Here is a 17,550-nt window from a genome sequence, read left to right on the forward strand (position 1 = left end):
GCTGCCTCTGCATTGTTTAGCTCCTCAATGTTGTGCAAAGGCAAATCCAGAGGCAGTACCCCAGCATCTACCGATTCATTGCAGCCGGTATTGCGGATGGCTCTGACCTCCTCACGGAGTTCGTTAACAGCTCTCGTCAGGTCTGACAGAAAAAGATTTAAAAAAAAATTAAGTATTTAAGAATACAGACAACTTATCAAAAGTTTCCTTGTGTCACACACAGATATGTACAAAGACACTGGTTGAATGCCACCAGACCCATTGTTGAGGGCATCGCTGGGGGCAGCTCTTCCTTAGACCAGCAGCTGGGGTGCAGTAGCAGCAGCACCTTCATAACTGGTAAATGAGCTCATAATTTCTATTTGTACAATGTTAAATATTTGGTTGTTGCCTTAATTAAAATGCTTTTTGTACTTTGACATTTATTGAGATTGTGGGTTTTTTCGTGTGTAGTTTTACATAACACTCCATCACTTTTACCTGTTCCCATGCAAGGGTGACTGAAGCATGCACAGTAAGTTGGGAGATATATATATTGTTGGAGCTATTTGTTCTTTTTGTGAAATTAGTTAAAGTTTGTTGTTAGTTTACTTATATTTTGGGGTTTATTTGTCGGTTAATATTTTGTTTAAATGATTTGTTTTGTTTGTTGTTATGTTGTTAAATTGTCAGTAAGAGCTGTAGGGCCATTTTGTTTCTATAAATAAAGAGACTGGTATAGGACCAGCATGCATTGGGGTGGGCCTATGGTTTTTTACCAGAGCAGGAGAAAGCAGCAGGAAGAATCTTGTTATTGCTTGCCAAGATGGATAAATAAACCAAAACTTTCAACTAAAATGTTTGGACAATGGACTTCTTTTGCCTGCGTACGAAATATTACCTCAGTGCAGCAGTGGCTTGTGGACTTTAAGTTGTGGGACGTTTGATTTTTCAAAAGTAAAGGAATTGCCACTACATAAAGTAAAAAACCTTCCCGTGGACAAAGGAATAATCCTTCATTAATGGATATAAGGATTTCAAGGATCACCGTCGAACTCGAATAAAAGTTATTGGATCGTCTGGTGAGTAATCCAGACGGATTTGATGTTGAGGCCTGGATCAACATGTCACTCGTTCATCAAAGCTGGTGAGTGATAATATTGTTTAAGCCGTAAAGGAAAACGGTGAAGCTATTGGAGTTTAAAGACATAATTTCACTACAAAGACTGATGAACTGAGTTTTGCCGTACTAAATTGGTGCATAATTGGATCGCTAATTGAAACATGCCAACGCCCTCTGTGGAAATGTTTGTCCGCTGCAAAAGGCAGGTAAATGGATGTCATGTTTGTACTTTAGGCTATGGACTCTCAGTGTGCTGTACATCTTTATGAAGTTTGAAATAATCCAAGAGGACAAAAATGTCGGATATTAAGAGTAAACGAGAGGATGACACTGAGATGCAAGCAGAGAAAAGAAGCGTTAAATTTACGCCAAAAGGTTTGGATTTGTATATAAAGACATGCCAAGAAAAGCGCAGTTCAATGTGTAAGCAAGCATCTAAGTACATGGGGAAAATTTCCGCTTTAATGACCTCATATGAGAACGTTAAGGAAGTGTCTTCTGAATTTGGGAAGTTTATTAAATGCTATCAAGATGCAAACGCTTTGCAAGAATCCTTTTTAAGTTTGCCACTGCCAGAAGATGAAGTGAAAAGGCAAAGTGCACATTTTCAGTCGAAGGTGACAGCATTCTCTGTTTTTATGGACAAAGTAAAGGTTTGGTTGCAGGACGCGGGCGAGCCGTACTGAACAAAGCAATACTGTTCGTAATGATAAAGCTGTTGAAAGTTTGGATGAAATAAAACCTGAAGACAGTGTCTCTAATATCTCAAGTGTAAAACCACCTTCAAAAACCTTGTCACAGCAAAGTCGAATTTCATCAACATCTTCCGCCTGCATTAAAGCTGCGGCTGACAAGGCAGCGCTCATGGAGCGACTTGCTGCATTAAAGAAAAAACATTCTATCGAAGCGCAAGAGGAAAAACTGAGAAAAGAAAAGGAGACATTATCCTTGGAAACAGAGCTGGCAGCCACTAATGCAAAGCTCGTGTCTTAAAAAAAGTTCAGTTTGTAGCTCTGAGCATTCTGATGGAATGAACTCTTATTTTGAAAGAGGGCACGTACAAGAAGCGCCTAGTTTAAATCCTTGTGCCGATACATTTGTTCCAACATCAAGAGATTACTCTGGTATAAATTCTGCATCTGAATCACAAGTAATCGTACCTAGACAAAGTCAAACCCAACATCAGGTTGATGATTCAGCGCAAGTGACGCAGCAAACACAGCCTCAGGCTCCTACTTTGACTGGGAATTGCACGAAGGAGATTGTAAATATTATGCAAAAACAAAATGACATCACTACTTTGCTTGTAAAACAAAACTTATCTTCTGTCCTCCCCGCCAGAAACATCCCTATGTTTGATGGAGACCCTTTACAGTACAGATCATTTATGCCTTTGAAAATGGAGTGGAAGCTAAAACTGATAACTGGTGTTTGCATTTTTTAGAGCAGTTCACTAGGGGGCAGCCTAGGGATTTGGTGCATAGTTGTCAGCACTTACCTCCTGAGCAGGGCTATTCCACAGCCAAAGATCTTCTTGAAGAACATTTTGGGAACGAAAATAAAATTGCCTCTGCATATATGGAGAGGATTGTGAGTTGGGTACCTATTAAAAGTGAGGATGTGAAAGGTCTACAGTCATTCTCTCTTTTTCTTCAAGGATGTTTCGAATCTAACACAGCAAGTTTGTTTATATGAAGGAGTTGGATTTGCCCTCAAATATGAGAATGGTTGTTATGAAGCTTCCATACAAATTGAGGGAAAAATGGAGAGTTGTTGCCTATGAACTGCAGGAACAAAATGGTTACAGAGCAGTGTTCACTGATCTGGTTGCCTTTATAATAAAAACAGGTAAAAGTAGCATCAGATCCAGTGTTTGGCAACATCCAAGACTCACAATCTGAAGCAGCTTTAAAGCTTCAAGTTCTACCAGCAAAGAAAAAAGGGAAGTAGTTTTGCCACTAATGTCAGTACAGTGCCAGGAATCAAAGCTCAATCAACTGGAAGCAGAACAACTTCCGCCGTTCTGCATAGTTGTTTGTTTTGTTCACACAGCAATCATTTACTAGAGAATTGTAAGCAGTTTAAAGCTAAAACGCATCAGGATAGTTGACTTTTATCAAGGAAAGGGGAATTTGTTTTTGGTTGTTTAAAAGTTGGTCACACAAGCAAAGACTGTAGGAGTCGTTTGGATTGCGACGTGTGTCACCAAAGGCGCCCAGGGGTTCTTCATATAGAGCGAAAGGATCCAGGGGCGTCTTCGGAACAAACTCAACAGAGGACAAACTCTAATGTCAACTTTTCAACTGCAACCACTCAGACATGTGGGTATATTGGGCTGGTCATGAAGTTGATGCAATTTTTCTATAGTTCCAGTTCAATTTAAGAGCCAAAAGAGCAATAAAATTGTGCAAAACCTATGCGTTTTTGGATCCTGGAAGTTCAGGTACATTCTGTACAGAACTCTGGCAAAAGACTGAATGTAAAAGGTAAAAAGACCAATATCTTTTTGAGAACAATGAGTCAAGATAGGATTGTTAGTACACAAGTTCTGTCTGGTTTGGAAGCAAATGATTTCATGCCATTGCCAGATGTTTTGACTCAAAAGACCATGCCAGTTTCTACAGTTAATATTCCCCAGCAAAGCGACATCGATCAGTGGCCTCATCTTAAACCTGTTAAACTTCACAACGTTAATGCAGAGGTGGAGCTACTGATAGGCACTGATGCTTCCAATGTTTTGGAGCCATGGAAGGTGATAAACAGTGTGGGGGGTGGACCTTATGCTGTAAAAACAAAAGTTGGCTGGGTCATAAATGGTCCCCTGCGCACTGGAAGTAACAGTGGAAATAAAACCAACTGCACTGCTGTAACAGCCAATAGGATTTCTGTTGAGCGTCTTGAAGAAATGTTGATTAAACAGTACAATCATGATTTTAATGAAAGATCATCAGAGGAGCAGACTGAAATGTCTAGAGAGGATCTGTGTTTCATGGATATTGTTAGTAGGTCAATAAAGCTTATTGGAAATCATTATCACATTGATTTGCCTTTCAGGAGAGAAGGTTCCAGTTTGCCAAATAACCTCTCTGTGTCGCGGAGCAGCGTCTCCAGAGTCTCAGACGGAGATTCGAAAAGGATACTCATTATAAGGATGAATACACTGAATGTGTAAACAACATGCTTGAACAAGGATATGCCGAGTTTGTGCCTGTAGATGAGTTGCACAAAGATGATGGAAAGGTGTGGTACATCCCTCATCATGGAGTGTATCATCCCACAAAGGGCAAATTAAGAGTTGTATTTGACTGTGGAACAACTTATAAAGGAGCATCATTGAACAGTCAGCTTCTACAGGGACCTGATCTCACAAACTCGCTGGTTGGGGTTCTGATCAGATTTAGACAAGAGCCTGATTTAGACATAATGGCTGTTGCATTAATTCGACATTTTTCACCAAGTGTAGTCTCAGAAAGTACATGTCAACTTTCTCCGTTCCTGTGGTGGCAACATGGTGACACTTCAAGGTCTGCACAGGAATGCAGGATGAAAGTGCATTTGTTTGGAGCTGTATCTTCGCCAAGCTGTGCAAATTATGCTCTACAGAGAACTGCAGATGATAATGCACAACAGTTTCCAGCTGAAGTGGTTGATACAGTCAAAAGAAACTTTTATGTGGATGATTGTTTGAAATCTGTTGCTTCAGAAGAGGAGGCAGAGCACATGGTGAATAGACTGACAGATATCTGCGCTAAAGGAGGATTTAAGCTTTCAAAATGGATCAGCAACAGTCGCACAGTGCTCATGTCAATCCCAGAGGAAAGAAGAGCAAAGGAAATTAAGGATCTGGATTTGGACACAGATCAACTTCCAGTTGAGAGAGCACTGGGTTTACAGTGGTGCATAGCAACAGACAAGTTCCAGTTCAGAACCTCCCTGCAGGACCGTCCAACAACCAGAAGGGGCATTTTGTCTGTGGTCAGCTCACTGTATGATCCTTTGGGAATCTTGTCTCCCTTCAGTATGCCAGCTAAACTGTTGCTACAAGAGCTTTGCCGACAAAATTTGAAGTGGGATGAAGTTATTCCCCACTCTCTTTCCCAGCGGTGGCGTGATTGGCTGGAGGATCTCCAGCTGATTTCAAAGTTCAAAGTGAAACGTTGCATTAAACCAAATTGCTTTGGAAGACCAGATAGGGCACAACTTCATCATTTTTCTGATGCAAGTCAAGATGGGTATGGAACGGTGTCATATTTAAAGAATAACGTCACGCATGTTGCTTTTATCCTGGGAAAGGCTAGAGTTGCTCCTCTCAAGCAAACTACAATTCCCAGGTTGGATTTGACGGCTGCAGTTCTTGCAGTTCGGATGGACAGGCTTCTGCAAAAGGAGCTGCAGGTCAGGTTGGAAAAATCTGTTTTTTGGACTGATAGTACAACAGTACTGAAATACATCTCCAATGAAACCAGAAGATTCAATACTTTTGTTGCAAACAGAATTGCTGTCATTCGAGAAGCAACAGATGTGAAGCAGTGGAGATACGTTTCTTCTAAGGAGAATCCTGCATGATGACGCATCCAGAGGCATGAGAGCTGGGGATTTCCTCAAATGTAGGAGATGGATAAAAGGGCCAGAATTTCTCTATAAGTCAGAAAAGGAATGGCCTAAACTGGATGTGGAGTACAGTGTAATTTCTGCAGATGACCCAGAGGTCAAAAGGGACCTGACAATGAATGCCATTGTGAGGGAATTACAAAATCCTACCAGCTATTTTTTCCTCTACTTCTCGTCTTGGGCAAAACTTAAAATCTCTGTAGCCTGGCTTTTAAAGATGAAAGAGGTCTTGGTGTTGTTGGCACAGAAGAGGAAAGAGTTGCTTGCTGCAGGTTTGAATAAGAATGATCCGGAAGGTCAGAAAGAAATGGAGATAAGAATGGAAAGATTTAAGACCACTTTGAAGAAAGGAAATCTGACTCCAGAAGACTTGGTAAAGGCAGAACAAGCTATTCTTCAATATGCACAACAACAGAAATTTACGACTGAAATGGCTTTAATCCGCAATGGCCTTAAAGGAGTTTCTAAGGGAAATTGTCTCTACAAACTTGATCCAGTGTTGGATGCAGGAATCCTCAGAGTGGGTGGCCGATTGAATAAAGCAGCCATGCCTATGGAATTAAAGCATCCTGTAATTTTGACAAAAGATATGCATGTGTCAACACTGATTTTACGCCATATCCATCAAAGGTTGGGACATGCAGGAAGAGCACACATGCTGTCAAAACTAAGACAAAATACTGGATACTAAATGCAAATTCTGCTGCCAGGAAAATCATCTCTCGTTGTATTACGTGTAGACGCAACAGAGGAAAGTTTGTTGAACAAAAGATGGCGGATCTGCCTGAAGAGAGAGTCCTGCCAGACATAGCTCCATTCACAAATGTTGGAGTGGACTATTTTGGACCTATAAGTGTTAAAAGAGGACGAAGTCTCCTTAAAAGGTATGGAGTCCTTTTTACTTGTTTCACCAGTCGTGCAGTACATCTGGAGATTGCATGTACACTTGATACAGACTCTTGTATAAATGCTGTGAGGAGGTTCATCTGTAGACGAGGCCCAGTTTCGACCATCAGATCTGATAATGCTACAAATTTTGTTGGGGCGAATCGAGAGTTGAAAGAAAGTTTGACTGAGCTGGACCCTGCCAAAATTCAAAAGGCTTTTGTTCAGGATGGCATGAAATGGAACTTCAACATCCCAGCAGCTTCTCACCAAGGTGGTGTGTGGGAGCGTCTCATTCGTTCAATAAAGAATATTTTAGCCTCAGTTCTTAAGGAGCAAGTTCTGGATGATGAAGGACTCCAAACAGTTTTCTGTGAGGTTGAAGCTATAATGAACGACAGACCCATTACTAAAGTTTCAGATGACTCAAATGATCTTGAAGCACTGACACCCAATCACTTGTTGTTGCTGAAAAATAAACCAGTTTTTCCACCAGGACTGTTTCATCCAAGTGATTTGCACGTCAGGAAAAGGTGGAAACAGGTACAGTACATGGCAGAGTTGTTCTGGAAGAGATGGCTTTCTGAGTACCTACCTTTGATGCAAGAAAGACAAAAATGGATGAGGACTAAAAGATGTCTTATACCTGGAGATGTTGTTTTAATTGCAGACGCTACAGCTCCAAGAGGATCATGGATGATGGCGAAAGTCTTAAATGTAAACCAGGATGCAAAAGGCTTGGTGCGTTCTGTGAGACTACAAACAAGGACCAGTGTTTTGGAAAGGCCAGTGACAAAACTTATTTTGCTACTGGAAGCCTCATCGTGAAGAAAATCCTCAATGAAAATTAAGGATTTGTTTAAGGGAATAGCTCCTCCTTTTGGGACTTTAAAGTAATTGTGATTGTATGCACAATTAGGGGCCGGAGTGTTGGAGCTATTTGTTCTTTTTGTGAAATTAGTTAAAGTTTGTTGTTAGTTTACTTATATTTTGGGGTTTATTTGTCGGTTAATATTTTGTTTTAAATGATTTGTTTTGTTTGTTGTTATGTTGTTAAATTAGTAAGAGCTGTAGGGCCATTTTGTTTCTATAAATAAAGAGACTGGTATAGGACCAGCATGCATTGGGGTGGGCCTATGGTTTTTTTAACAGAGCAGGAGAAGCAGCAGGAAGGATCTTGTTATTGCTTGCCAAGATGGATAAATAAACCAAAACTTTCAACTAAAATGTTTGGACAATGGACTTCTTTTGCCTGCGTACGAAATATTACCTCAGTGCAGCAGTGGCTTGTGGACTTTAAGTTGTGGGACGTTTGATTTTTCAAAAGTAAAGGAATTGCCACTATATATATATATATATATATATATATATATATATATATATATATTTTTTTTTTTTTAAATTATTCAGACCAATAGGCTGTACCCAATCCCTTTGTAACACCATTTTGTTTCCATTGCACAGGACAGTGAAGCAACCCTGTCAGATGACTGTGGTTTGGAGGATGTCCCTGTAAGTGCATGCATAATTTGGCCTGAATTTGTATCTACTTGTGTACTTCTATGCGTTTCTGACTGCAGTATGATTTGCAGGCAAAGAGGCCGGCAGAGAGGCCTGATACAGAGGTGGGCAGTCTTGTAATTAATTTTACTTCCTATATGACATGTATTGACCGTTAAATGTTGTCTCTACAATTGAAACAGGGTGACATTCGTTTGCTCTATAAGAGAAGTCTCCAGCAAAAAAATGGAGTATACTGAGCTAAAGAAACAAAAGCTTCTAGGTGAAATCGAACTTCAAGCTCTAATGAGGCAAAAAGTTCAACTAGAAATCGAGTTGCTTCAAAAGGAACTTCAGAGTAAGTAAAAATACACTTTCATACAGAGCACTATTGATGACCTTGCGTGATACAGTATATATGATTTTTTTTTTTTCCTGGCAAATGATGACTGGCTTTTTTTTGATGAGACAGAAAAAGATGCTCAAATAAATTTCAATGAAAAATGTTTTGTCATGTTTTTAATATTCGAAATTGTGTTGCACAATTCTGTCCCGTGCAGCTCTGCCAAGTGCACTGGCTGGAGGTCATCATCAGGCTGCACCTCCACCACAGGAGTCCTCTCCTTTCTGATGGTGGCAATGTTGTGCAGTACGGCACATGCAACAATAAAGTAAAAACAGATGGTTTAAAACACTAAAGAATGTATATCTAATGCTCATCCTGTAATTTTTGTCCTGCTTCACTCAATTTCTCATTTTGCTTTTAGTTACTTACATTTGCTAGTCGAAAACATGTGGTTTAATATTAAAATGCAGTGAGTCAAAAATAGCTATGAGACTAAACAGGGCACAACAGGATTGGACTCCTGCTGCTGGAGCTGATCAGGCCCACTGAAAATTTAACTAAAAATGCTAATCAATCTTAATGAAACCAACTTCAAGCTGCACAGAGCAGATGAAACAGCAGGACGTCTGCTGAACGTTTAGTCTAATTTCAAAATGGAAGACCCTGAACAGACTGAATGCTTTGCTTATGAAATGTTCCCGGTGTTTTTCAAGCCAGGCAAAAGATGTCACATACACAGACACACCCTTTATATTCCTGGGATAAAACCAGTCTCAGGATCATACCTCTGAGACAGGAACCGCTTTGACTAAACAGCAGTATTTGATGTACTCAAAATTAGACTGATCAATTGAGCTTCTTTTATCCATATCGCCCTGTAAAAAAACAAAAACAAAAAAAAACAAAGCAACCTCTGTTATAAAACATCTACCTTGCCAAGTCACACATATTGCTACATATAATTCCACAATTCGCTACATCTTGTGATCGCTCTGTGATGTTTACTCAGAATGTCCCAGGTTTATATCTGTAAGCCAGCTAGACTAGCTGTTTTTTTCTGCAACTTTTCTCATTTGCAGTCAGGTTTTGACAGGACAGATCATTTAAACTAAAAATATGGAATTTTACAGACAATTTTCAAAAGCCATACAGCAGCTACGTGCATACAACAACAGCTAGCAGACTGGACTAAAACTAAAGCTCCAAATCTGACCAAGGCACAAATCTGAAACTAAAAGGTTCTCTTTTGAGATGAAATGAAGATTCTGAGATACAAGATGTCTGGAGCATAGTTTACTTTAGAAGACAGGATGTGCAGAAGTTCCACAACTGGACTAAAGATGTGGAATGAACAAAGTGTCTGTGTGGACATGATTAAGAACAAAAAGAAAGTGCATATTAGTTATGTGTTTCAAAAATAACAACAGTGGGTTTAAAAAAAAAAAAAAAAAAAAAAAAAAAAAGGCTTACAGCATCTCATACTGTGAAACAGGGTGAATTACACTAAACCCACCTCAGCTCTGCCACTCTTGAAACACTCAAGAGTCATTGAATTCAACACATGGAAAACATGTTATGTTGGTTGGAAAAAAAAAAAAAAAAAAAAAAAAAAAAACACAGCAAGAAACTACAAGCAATGAGGCCAAGAGTAAATAAAGGCAATGACATTACAGGGATGAGTCACTGTCCTCAAATAGCAGCAGTAGTATTTTCTCCCCTTCTTCATTAGAAAATAAATAAGACCAATAGTTTAGATCAATGTTAAACACACTCACACCTTTTAGTTAGAACCCAGAAGAGAATATTTACCTGCATTATGCTCTGGTCCCTGCAGTCATGTTCATAGCACCAGTGAAGTCTCAAAGGCATATACTGTTTAAAAGGCATATAGTATATAAAATTACCTGCTAAACTTAATAAGGATTAATAATAAATAAACTGCATAACCACCTCTCTACTGCACCTTGAAATGTTTTCCCAGAACAAAAATCTTTAGGTGAATATGTGCATCTGTTGCAGCACCTTCAGTGCTGTAAACAACTCAGATGACAGTGGACAGTACAACAAAGGACTGTTTGTTTTATACAGCTGAAGGCCACATCTGTTGGCTGTGAGGATGCACAAACTCCTGGGTTTTAAAGTGTAACAGAGTCTATTGACTTTTGTCCATCTCAGTCAGCACACAGAAGCAGGTGTACTGGGTGAAGTCAGTCAGAGAACCTGCAGAAAAACAGACAACACCACCTGAGTCAACTAACCAACACGAAGTTAAGTGAAAATGACAAATCTTTCTTGCTTCCCATGTAGTGCACTCACGCAGCAGCTTAGTGATGACAGGTGGTCGTTTGGACTCTGGCAGGTAGACACCCAGGAAGTAGACTGGAACACCAGACAGGGCAATGGCAATGCCGATCAGGGAGTTGATGGTGTCGCTGTAGAGAGGAACTGCCACCAGGAAAATGGTACAGAGGCAGAACACCACCGGGTATAATAATGAGAGCTGCAGAGAGAGTCACGAGTTCAAAAACAGATCCTCCTAAATAAAAACATAGTATGAAAATATTTGCTTCATCATCATTATTTTGGATTTTATATGAGTAAACCTACACTGTGACATTCTTCATACCTCAGCATAACATCCATCCAGTTACTGTAACTTTACTTATTAGTGAAACAGTCAGCTTAATGTTGGCAAAGCAGAAAAGTGTGTGTAGAAGCTGTTTTTTTTTTTTTTCTAAAGCATTAAATAAAGCCAAATTAAATCTGTTTCATTACTTTTAATGCTATAATTACATATAATTAAAATGAGTCACCCACATTCTAACATTACATGCATTATATTCAAACTGAACATGGAAAACCTGAGATACCTTAAGAGGTCTGGGTCTGTCTGGCTCCTTCAAGCGGAGGTAGATCTGGCCAGCGATGGACAGCCCCATGAAGAACCAGTAGCTAAAGCTGTAGTAATTGATAAGCTGGAAGACGTCTTCCACTGTCAGGTAGATCAGCGACATGACACACTGGACAGCAGATGGGGAAAATGACACCAGAATCTGAGTTTGTTTCATAGTTTGAGCAAGTACAATAGAACAAGTGTGCCAAGGGCCCCTTATGGTTTACGGCCTATGATAGCAGTTTGTATTATATCCTTTTATTTCCCAACACAAGAAATGAAACTGACACCCTTGAGTTTCAATAATGCAGTCAAGGAGTAGTAATCACAGGATTCCCAGTGAGCTGTTATTAAGTAGGAGCTTCTTCCACCACTATAATCTGCATTTCTATTTACATACATTGAAGATCAGAGCAGGAATCGGAGTGAATCTCTGTATATGGATCATGGACAGAGCATCTGGAAGGTGACCCTCACGAGATCCCACAAAGAACAACCTGGACACAAAGGATACCATTTCTGCCATTTAAAGATAAATCAACCCCTAAAAATAAATGGTTAAAAAAAAAGAAAGAAATCACCACAGTATATTTATTGCACTTCTTAAATCATTGCATATTTGTTTGTTCTACCTGGATGCAGCTATAATAGATGCATTGAGGCCTCCATAGCAGGACAAAGCCACAGCAATGGGAATGGTCCAGCTCATTACACCAAGCGTGTGATCGGCAAACGTCTAAGCAGTAAACAGAAACTGGTTCAACAACTTAAACTCAAACACAAGCATAGTTTTCCATTTCATTAGCTACTTTTCAGTTTGTTTACTCACCACTGCAACTGCATCACTGGCCAGTATAGCACTGACATCCAGAACAGCATAATAGGCAACATTAGTGAGGATGTAAATAATGGTGACAATCGGCATAGAGATGGCAATCGCCATGGGCAGGTTCCTGGAAAAACGGGGTATTTGATCAGGCTGAGTATTTTTGTCACATCTTTTCTACTGAGGAAAATAATAATAATAATAATAATAATAATATTAAAAAAAAAAAAAAAAACACTGAAAAGAAAATGTACTTTTCAGGACTTTTGATCTCCTCAGTTACAAAGTTGAGAGTGTCCCAGCCAGAGTAAGAGAACAGGGCAGAGTACAGCGCCAACGCAATGTCACCGGGGTCGGTAGATGATCCCTGAAAGGATGATTCAAAGTTGCCTGTATAGCCTAAAATGGAAACATGACAATCAAAGCAACAGTCTGTGAAATCTCATTGCATTCAAATTAACAGTGATAAGATGCCACAGATACACAGCATTAGGTGTTCTGGCGAGAAGTATGTTGATGGTTCCCGAGATTTCAGTTTGGTTTGTAGCACCAAGCAGTTATAAAAGGATTCTGAGGACACATTCGTATGGTAATTAGTAGCTGACTTGAGGTAGCCCCTGCTTTATCACTCACTTTATTCTAAATGAACCTGTAATTTTCAAAATTTTATACCATATTCATTACGACATTGAACTTGCGATTAAGACCATAAAGTCCTTAGGAAAATGTTTACTGAAGCAATATCCAGAGTCAATTTCTCATAAACTTTCATGCAAAGATCTCTGCTTTACTCCTAAGCAGAAGTGTTATTATTTCTGAAGGCACTGCTGACCTTCAGAAATAACAACAATCTAAAGCAATCCATTAATCAGGATTAATGCATATCAATATGATTATACAGACCTTATCATTAATTGACTTTTTCTTTGGAACTGGAAGGATTCTGGTTTCTGTTTATAGTTTGGGTTTGTTCACCAAACACATTACAGTAGACTTTGTGTGGATGAATTTAATCAGTCTTTGTACTGATCAAAAGAAGGACTTGAGACTGGTGGCTGCCATCTGATGATTTAGATTTTTTTAACTTGTTTTTTTAATAGTGTGCATTTGCAGGCGATGACCACCACAGAGAAGAGGAAGATGTCTTGACTTTACTTGAAGACTCCATAAATAGTTGTTGGCCTGACCAGGTAAACTAGAGGACTATCCAATGAGTTCCAAGACTGCTTTTGCATTGGGTTTGCTTTATGAAAGTTCTGTACTATTTCAAGAATGGGTTTACAGCTACAGTGTTAACTTTCTTCAGCTGCACTGATAATTCAGGACTGAAGTCCTGATTTAAAAGTTCCTAACTGACAAATAGACATTCCATGAATTATGCGTCCAAAACAAAATTAATTTTCCTGACACCTAGAAAACCTCCAACAGGCACTAAAGCCAAGGGATCATCTGTCTGTGGATGTTATTTAATCATAATTTCCAAACTACATGAAAAGGTGAGTACTGTCGTCACCACTCACCTTGGCATAGCTTGACGATGCCAGTGACTATAATGACGATCAGGGCTGCCACCTTAGCGTAGGTGAAAATGTCCTGAACACGGGTGCCCCACTTTACATACGCAGAGTTGATGAATGTCAGCAGGCCTGGAAAGAGAGGAACACTTACCACTGCAGAAAAGGCTAGATAGATATGAGCAGACAGAAGTTGGATATAAACAGAACTAAAGTACTTACAAACACATGCTGCAGCAATGAGCCTGGATGCCGCATACGGTGGCTCACATGTTGGAAAGAGCGGCTGCACCAGGTAGTTTGCAAATGTGATGGCTATGACTGCCTGGCTCGTGGGCTCAATAATCAGCAGAGATGTCCACAAACGAATAAATGCAATAAAACCACCAAATGACTCCAGTATGTATGCATAAGAGGCTCCTGATTTGGTGATTGTGGTGCCCAGCTCAGCATAACAAAGGGCCCCAATTACTGAGAACAAACCTCCAATCGCCCAGATGACTAGTGAGAGTCCGTAAGAGGCACTGTAAATGAGGACACCCTTCGGGGACACGAAGATCCCAGAGCCTATCATGTTTCCTACGATCAGACTGACTCCATTAAGCAATGAGATCTCTTTTTTAAGCTGCATGCTCACTTTGGGTGTTTCCAAAAGGGTAGAAGAGTCACCAGAATTGCCATTCATCTTCTTGGACTCTTCACGGTTGGCCATGGTGCCGCTGCAACAGGGCAAAACCAGCAAGAACTGAAGACCGGCTGCTACAGTCCCTTGTCAATTTCTGAGAACCTCTGAAACAACCTGTCCAACAGAACCAGAAGAAGAAAATTCTTATTGGTAAAGTAGAGAGTAAATAAATTCTCAGCAGTCAGAGAAATGTCCAGTGATTGATTTTCAGGGTATCACTTATTGCCAGAGGTAGTCAAGTGGAGAAACATAATTTATAAGGCTATGACATGGACCTTTTTCGTTGTGCATGGAGGATGCTGAAGGTTGTTCAGCCTTTAACTTCTGTTAAAAGGGAAATAATTATTTAAAAATAAAAACCAAATTAGAAATTATAAGGCTGCAAAAGTAGTCTGAATATGGGAGAAGCAGTTTAGAATATCAGTGGCTTTCTGTATTGTCAGTGTGGAATGTGCAATTTACAGCTCAATTACATGACCACAACTTGATATGATGAGCTGCTTATTAACTCTTATTATATTCTGCATTAATCATCATTAATGGGCAGCTGCTTGTGCCTGTGTGCATGTGAGGTACATGCTTCACTTCAATCATTAGGCATCTGTTCCTCACGCACAACCTCACCAGCACACCACCTGTTTACCTCATGATAATTTAACAATCAATGAGTCAAACAAGCTCACAGCTGTTGACTCATCACTCAACAACAGAGGAGATAGAGCTGCCTTCATGGCTGCGTTAAGCTGCCTGTGCCTCATTAAAGCAAAGGGTGACGGTGGTGTGAATCTCCATATGTGCGAAATGCAACAGGTATCATGCAGCTCTGCTAACGATCCTGAAGATTACACAACACAAGAAGGATTCAGCATTCAAAGAGAGTTAAAACTAAACAGGCATCCCTTGGAGATCTTTTCATGCAATGGTGATATTCTGGATTTCAACTGACTTTCTCCCTGTGGTTTCAAAAGAAGGCTAAAATATAAAAATAACAACAAAGTACACTGCATAGTAGGTCAACTGTCCAATGTTAAGAAACACTTGACTACTGTATATACAGAAGATTTTTCCAAGCACAATATATCTAACTGTTAGATTGTTTGACTGAACTGAATCCATATCCATGTTATTTTTATCCATTAGATAATCAGTACTGTACATCAAGCTTCAGTAACTGCAACCCCAAAGCTGGTTTAAAATCGGTAGCATTCAAATCAAATCACATCAAATTTATTTCTATAGCACATTTAAAAGCAACAGAGTTGACCAAAGTGCTTCACAATTAGTTAAAAACATGAGAAAACAATAAAAAAAAAAAACAAATACAGATGAATTATGTAAGGCAAAGACAATGTATAACATAAAAACAAAATAAACATATTGTTTTGTTTTCCACATTGGAAACGGTGGCTAAAAAATAAAGTTGGTAACAAAAATGTTTATTGTTCAGGAAAATCGCTGCATTTCAGAGGAAAATTGTGTTCATGAACCAAGTAGTTGCATCCTCATTCACTTCATATTCTTTTGATTAACAGACCCAAAAAACCGTAACCAATAGTTAGCCGAATCCTGCTTTTGAAGATCTGTTTTGTAAAAGAATCAAGAAATATTCCCATGAGAACTATTTCAAAATTGCTTCCAAGCTTTCTTATATTCTGCTTACAGTTGTACATTGTGCAACAAAGACGTGATGGTAAGGAGGGTAGTTTTTATAGAAGAAAAATGACCAGGAATTAGTAGGTGAAATGAATCATACTGAAATCTATCTGTACACATCATGTATTCTACTGGTCTCAACAAGTATGTAAGCATGCCAGCATGTTCTGCAATTACAACAAAAAAAGGTTTTATCTGTCTGTGCATTCCATTCAAGATGTGTGTTCAGCAGTGCAGGAGGAGCTACTGGCAGGTAAACACGATAACAGACAGTCCCTAGTAACAAAAGCAAGCAGGGCTTTTAGGGTTTGTTTGTTTTTTTGTTTGCTGTAGTCACAATATGTCTATTGTTTTATATAATTATTAGAGTGGAGCAACGTAACAATCTTTAATTTTTGTTTTTTGTTTTGTAAAACGCGGTACTGTTGTGCTGAGCGAAAGCAGCACGTTCAATGACACGTTATTCCCTCCTTTGTGAAATACATTTGTTGGAAATCTAATAAATAATGATGTGAATTTTTTTTCTTCTTAAATTAAATCTGTAAAATGTTGTTTTTAAGGCTAGAGAATTAACCTATATACGGATATGATCTAATAGCTCTCTTGCCAGTCCCCTGCCTACCTCACAAAGACAAAATAAAACATCTGTCAACGCAAAACAGCAGCAGCCGGTGTTTTCTTCCTAAAACAATAACCTTACTTCCGCTTAAGACTTTCAAAATAAAGTTACAAACATCTAGTGCATCTCTGGTAGAAAAGGGCTTTCTCTATTTTCTCGCACATTCTCTCTTTATTTTTCAAGGCAATCTTGGTACATTTTGTTGTCAATTTTATCAGTCAAATCCACGTTCATCAGGTTTTTCGTTACTAAGCATTTACCTCAATTCAAAAATGAAAATACGTGCGCGGTGAATAGTGATATATAGTGAACGAACAAAAAAGTGTAACAATTAATAAAATGGAAAAAATTGGTCTAGTTTACCTTAATGTTAACAACAGTTAGAACATGAGACTATTCAAATTATATTAGCCTGTTAGCTTATTGTTTGAGCCGACTCACTGCATATCATAGCTTTGATTTCTTTGAGAAAAACCATGAAGTTGCTTTTTTCTTTGTTTTGTTTTTCCCTAACAGCAGAAATTCCCCATCTTTTATCAAGCGACACATCTTTAATTTCTCACGAATTGAATTGGCTAATTGTAATTTTGGCTTTAATTTTGAATGCGGAGCTTCTTACCTCCTGTACCGTCTCGGCTCTTTGCGGCTAGCTTGTAGCAAACGGACTTCCCCTTTCTCCCGTTTCTCCCCTTTCTCTGTCTAAATTCAGATAGTGCTAAAACTTCCGAACACGAACACATTTAACATAAACTATGCCCGCTAAGTGAAGACGGGTTCAAAGCCGTGCTCCCCAGTGGTACCTGTGCTGGTTTTCCTCCTGTCTAATGATTTTGACAGCTGGCCAGCAGTGTGTCCTCATCACCCCGTAAACAACCGGCTGCTGCTCAGGAGGAGACGTCGTCACGTGATCTTGCAG

At 39.3% G+C, this 17,550-nt stretch overlaps 2 protein-coding genes across 3 annotated transcripts; one reads left to right on the forward strand and one right to left on the reverse strand.

The window, feature by feature from the left end:
• The first annotated feature begins 4,600 nt into the window (after positions 1 to 4,600).
• LOC120721259 lies at positions 4,601 to 7,449 on the forward strand. The gene is made up of 3 exons (XM_040011458.1): positions 4,601 to 5,334; positions 6,358 to 6,597; positions 7,269 to 7,449. The coding sequence occupies exons 1-3, from the start codon at positions 4,646 to 4,648 to the stop codon at positions 7,447 to 7,449; spliced, it is 1,110 nt and encodes a 369-aa protein (XP_039867392.1). The 5' UTR covers positions 4,601 to 4,645.
• A 2,273-nt stretch (positions 7,450 to 9,722) lies between these two features.
• On the reverse strand, positions 9,723 to 17,550 carry slc7a6 (solute carrier family 7 member 6). 2 transcript variants are annotated; one of them, XM_040011330.1, is made up of 10 exons: positions 17,435 to 17,550; positions 13,900 to 14,476; positions 13,684 to 13,809; positions 12,418 to 12,562; positions 12,167 to 12,290; positions 11,970 to 12,073; positions 11,738 to 11,834; positions 11,315 to 11,464; positions 10,761 to 10,944; positions 9,723 to 10,664 (listed from the first exon to the last, which is right to left on the reverse strand). In XM_040011330.1, the coding sequence occupies exons 2-10, from the start codon at positions 14,387 to 14,389 to the stop codon at positions 10,597 to 10,599; spliced, it is 1,488 nt and encodes a 495-aa protein (XP_039867264.1). In that variant the 5' UTR covers positions 14,390 to 14,476; positions 17,435 to 17,550; the 3' UTR covers positions 9,723 to 10,596. The 2 variants fall into 2 exon arrangements, with proteins under 2 accessions (XP_039867264.1, XP_039867263.1); XM_040011329.1 differs by having other exon boundaries at positions 17,254 to 17,540.

Source organism: Simochromis diagramma, unplaced genomic scaffold, assembly GCF_900408965.1.
Source record: "Simochromis diagramma unplaced genomic scaffold, fSimDia1.1 OVJJ01000603.1, whole genome shotgun sequence".
In the NCBI taxonomy this organism is placed as follows: Eukaryota; Metazoa; Chordata; class Actinopteri; order Cichliformes; family Cichlidae; genus Simochromis; species Simochromis diagramma.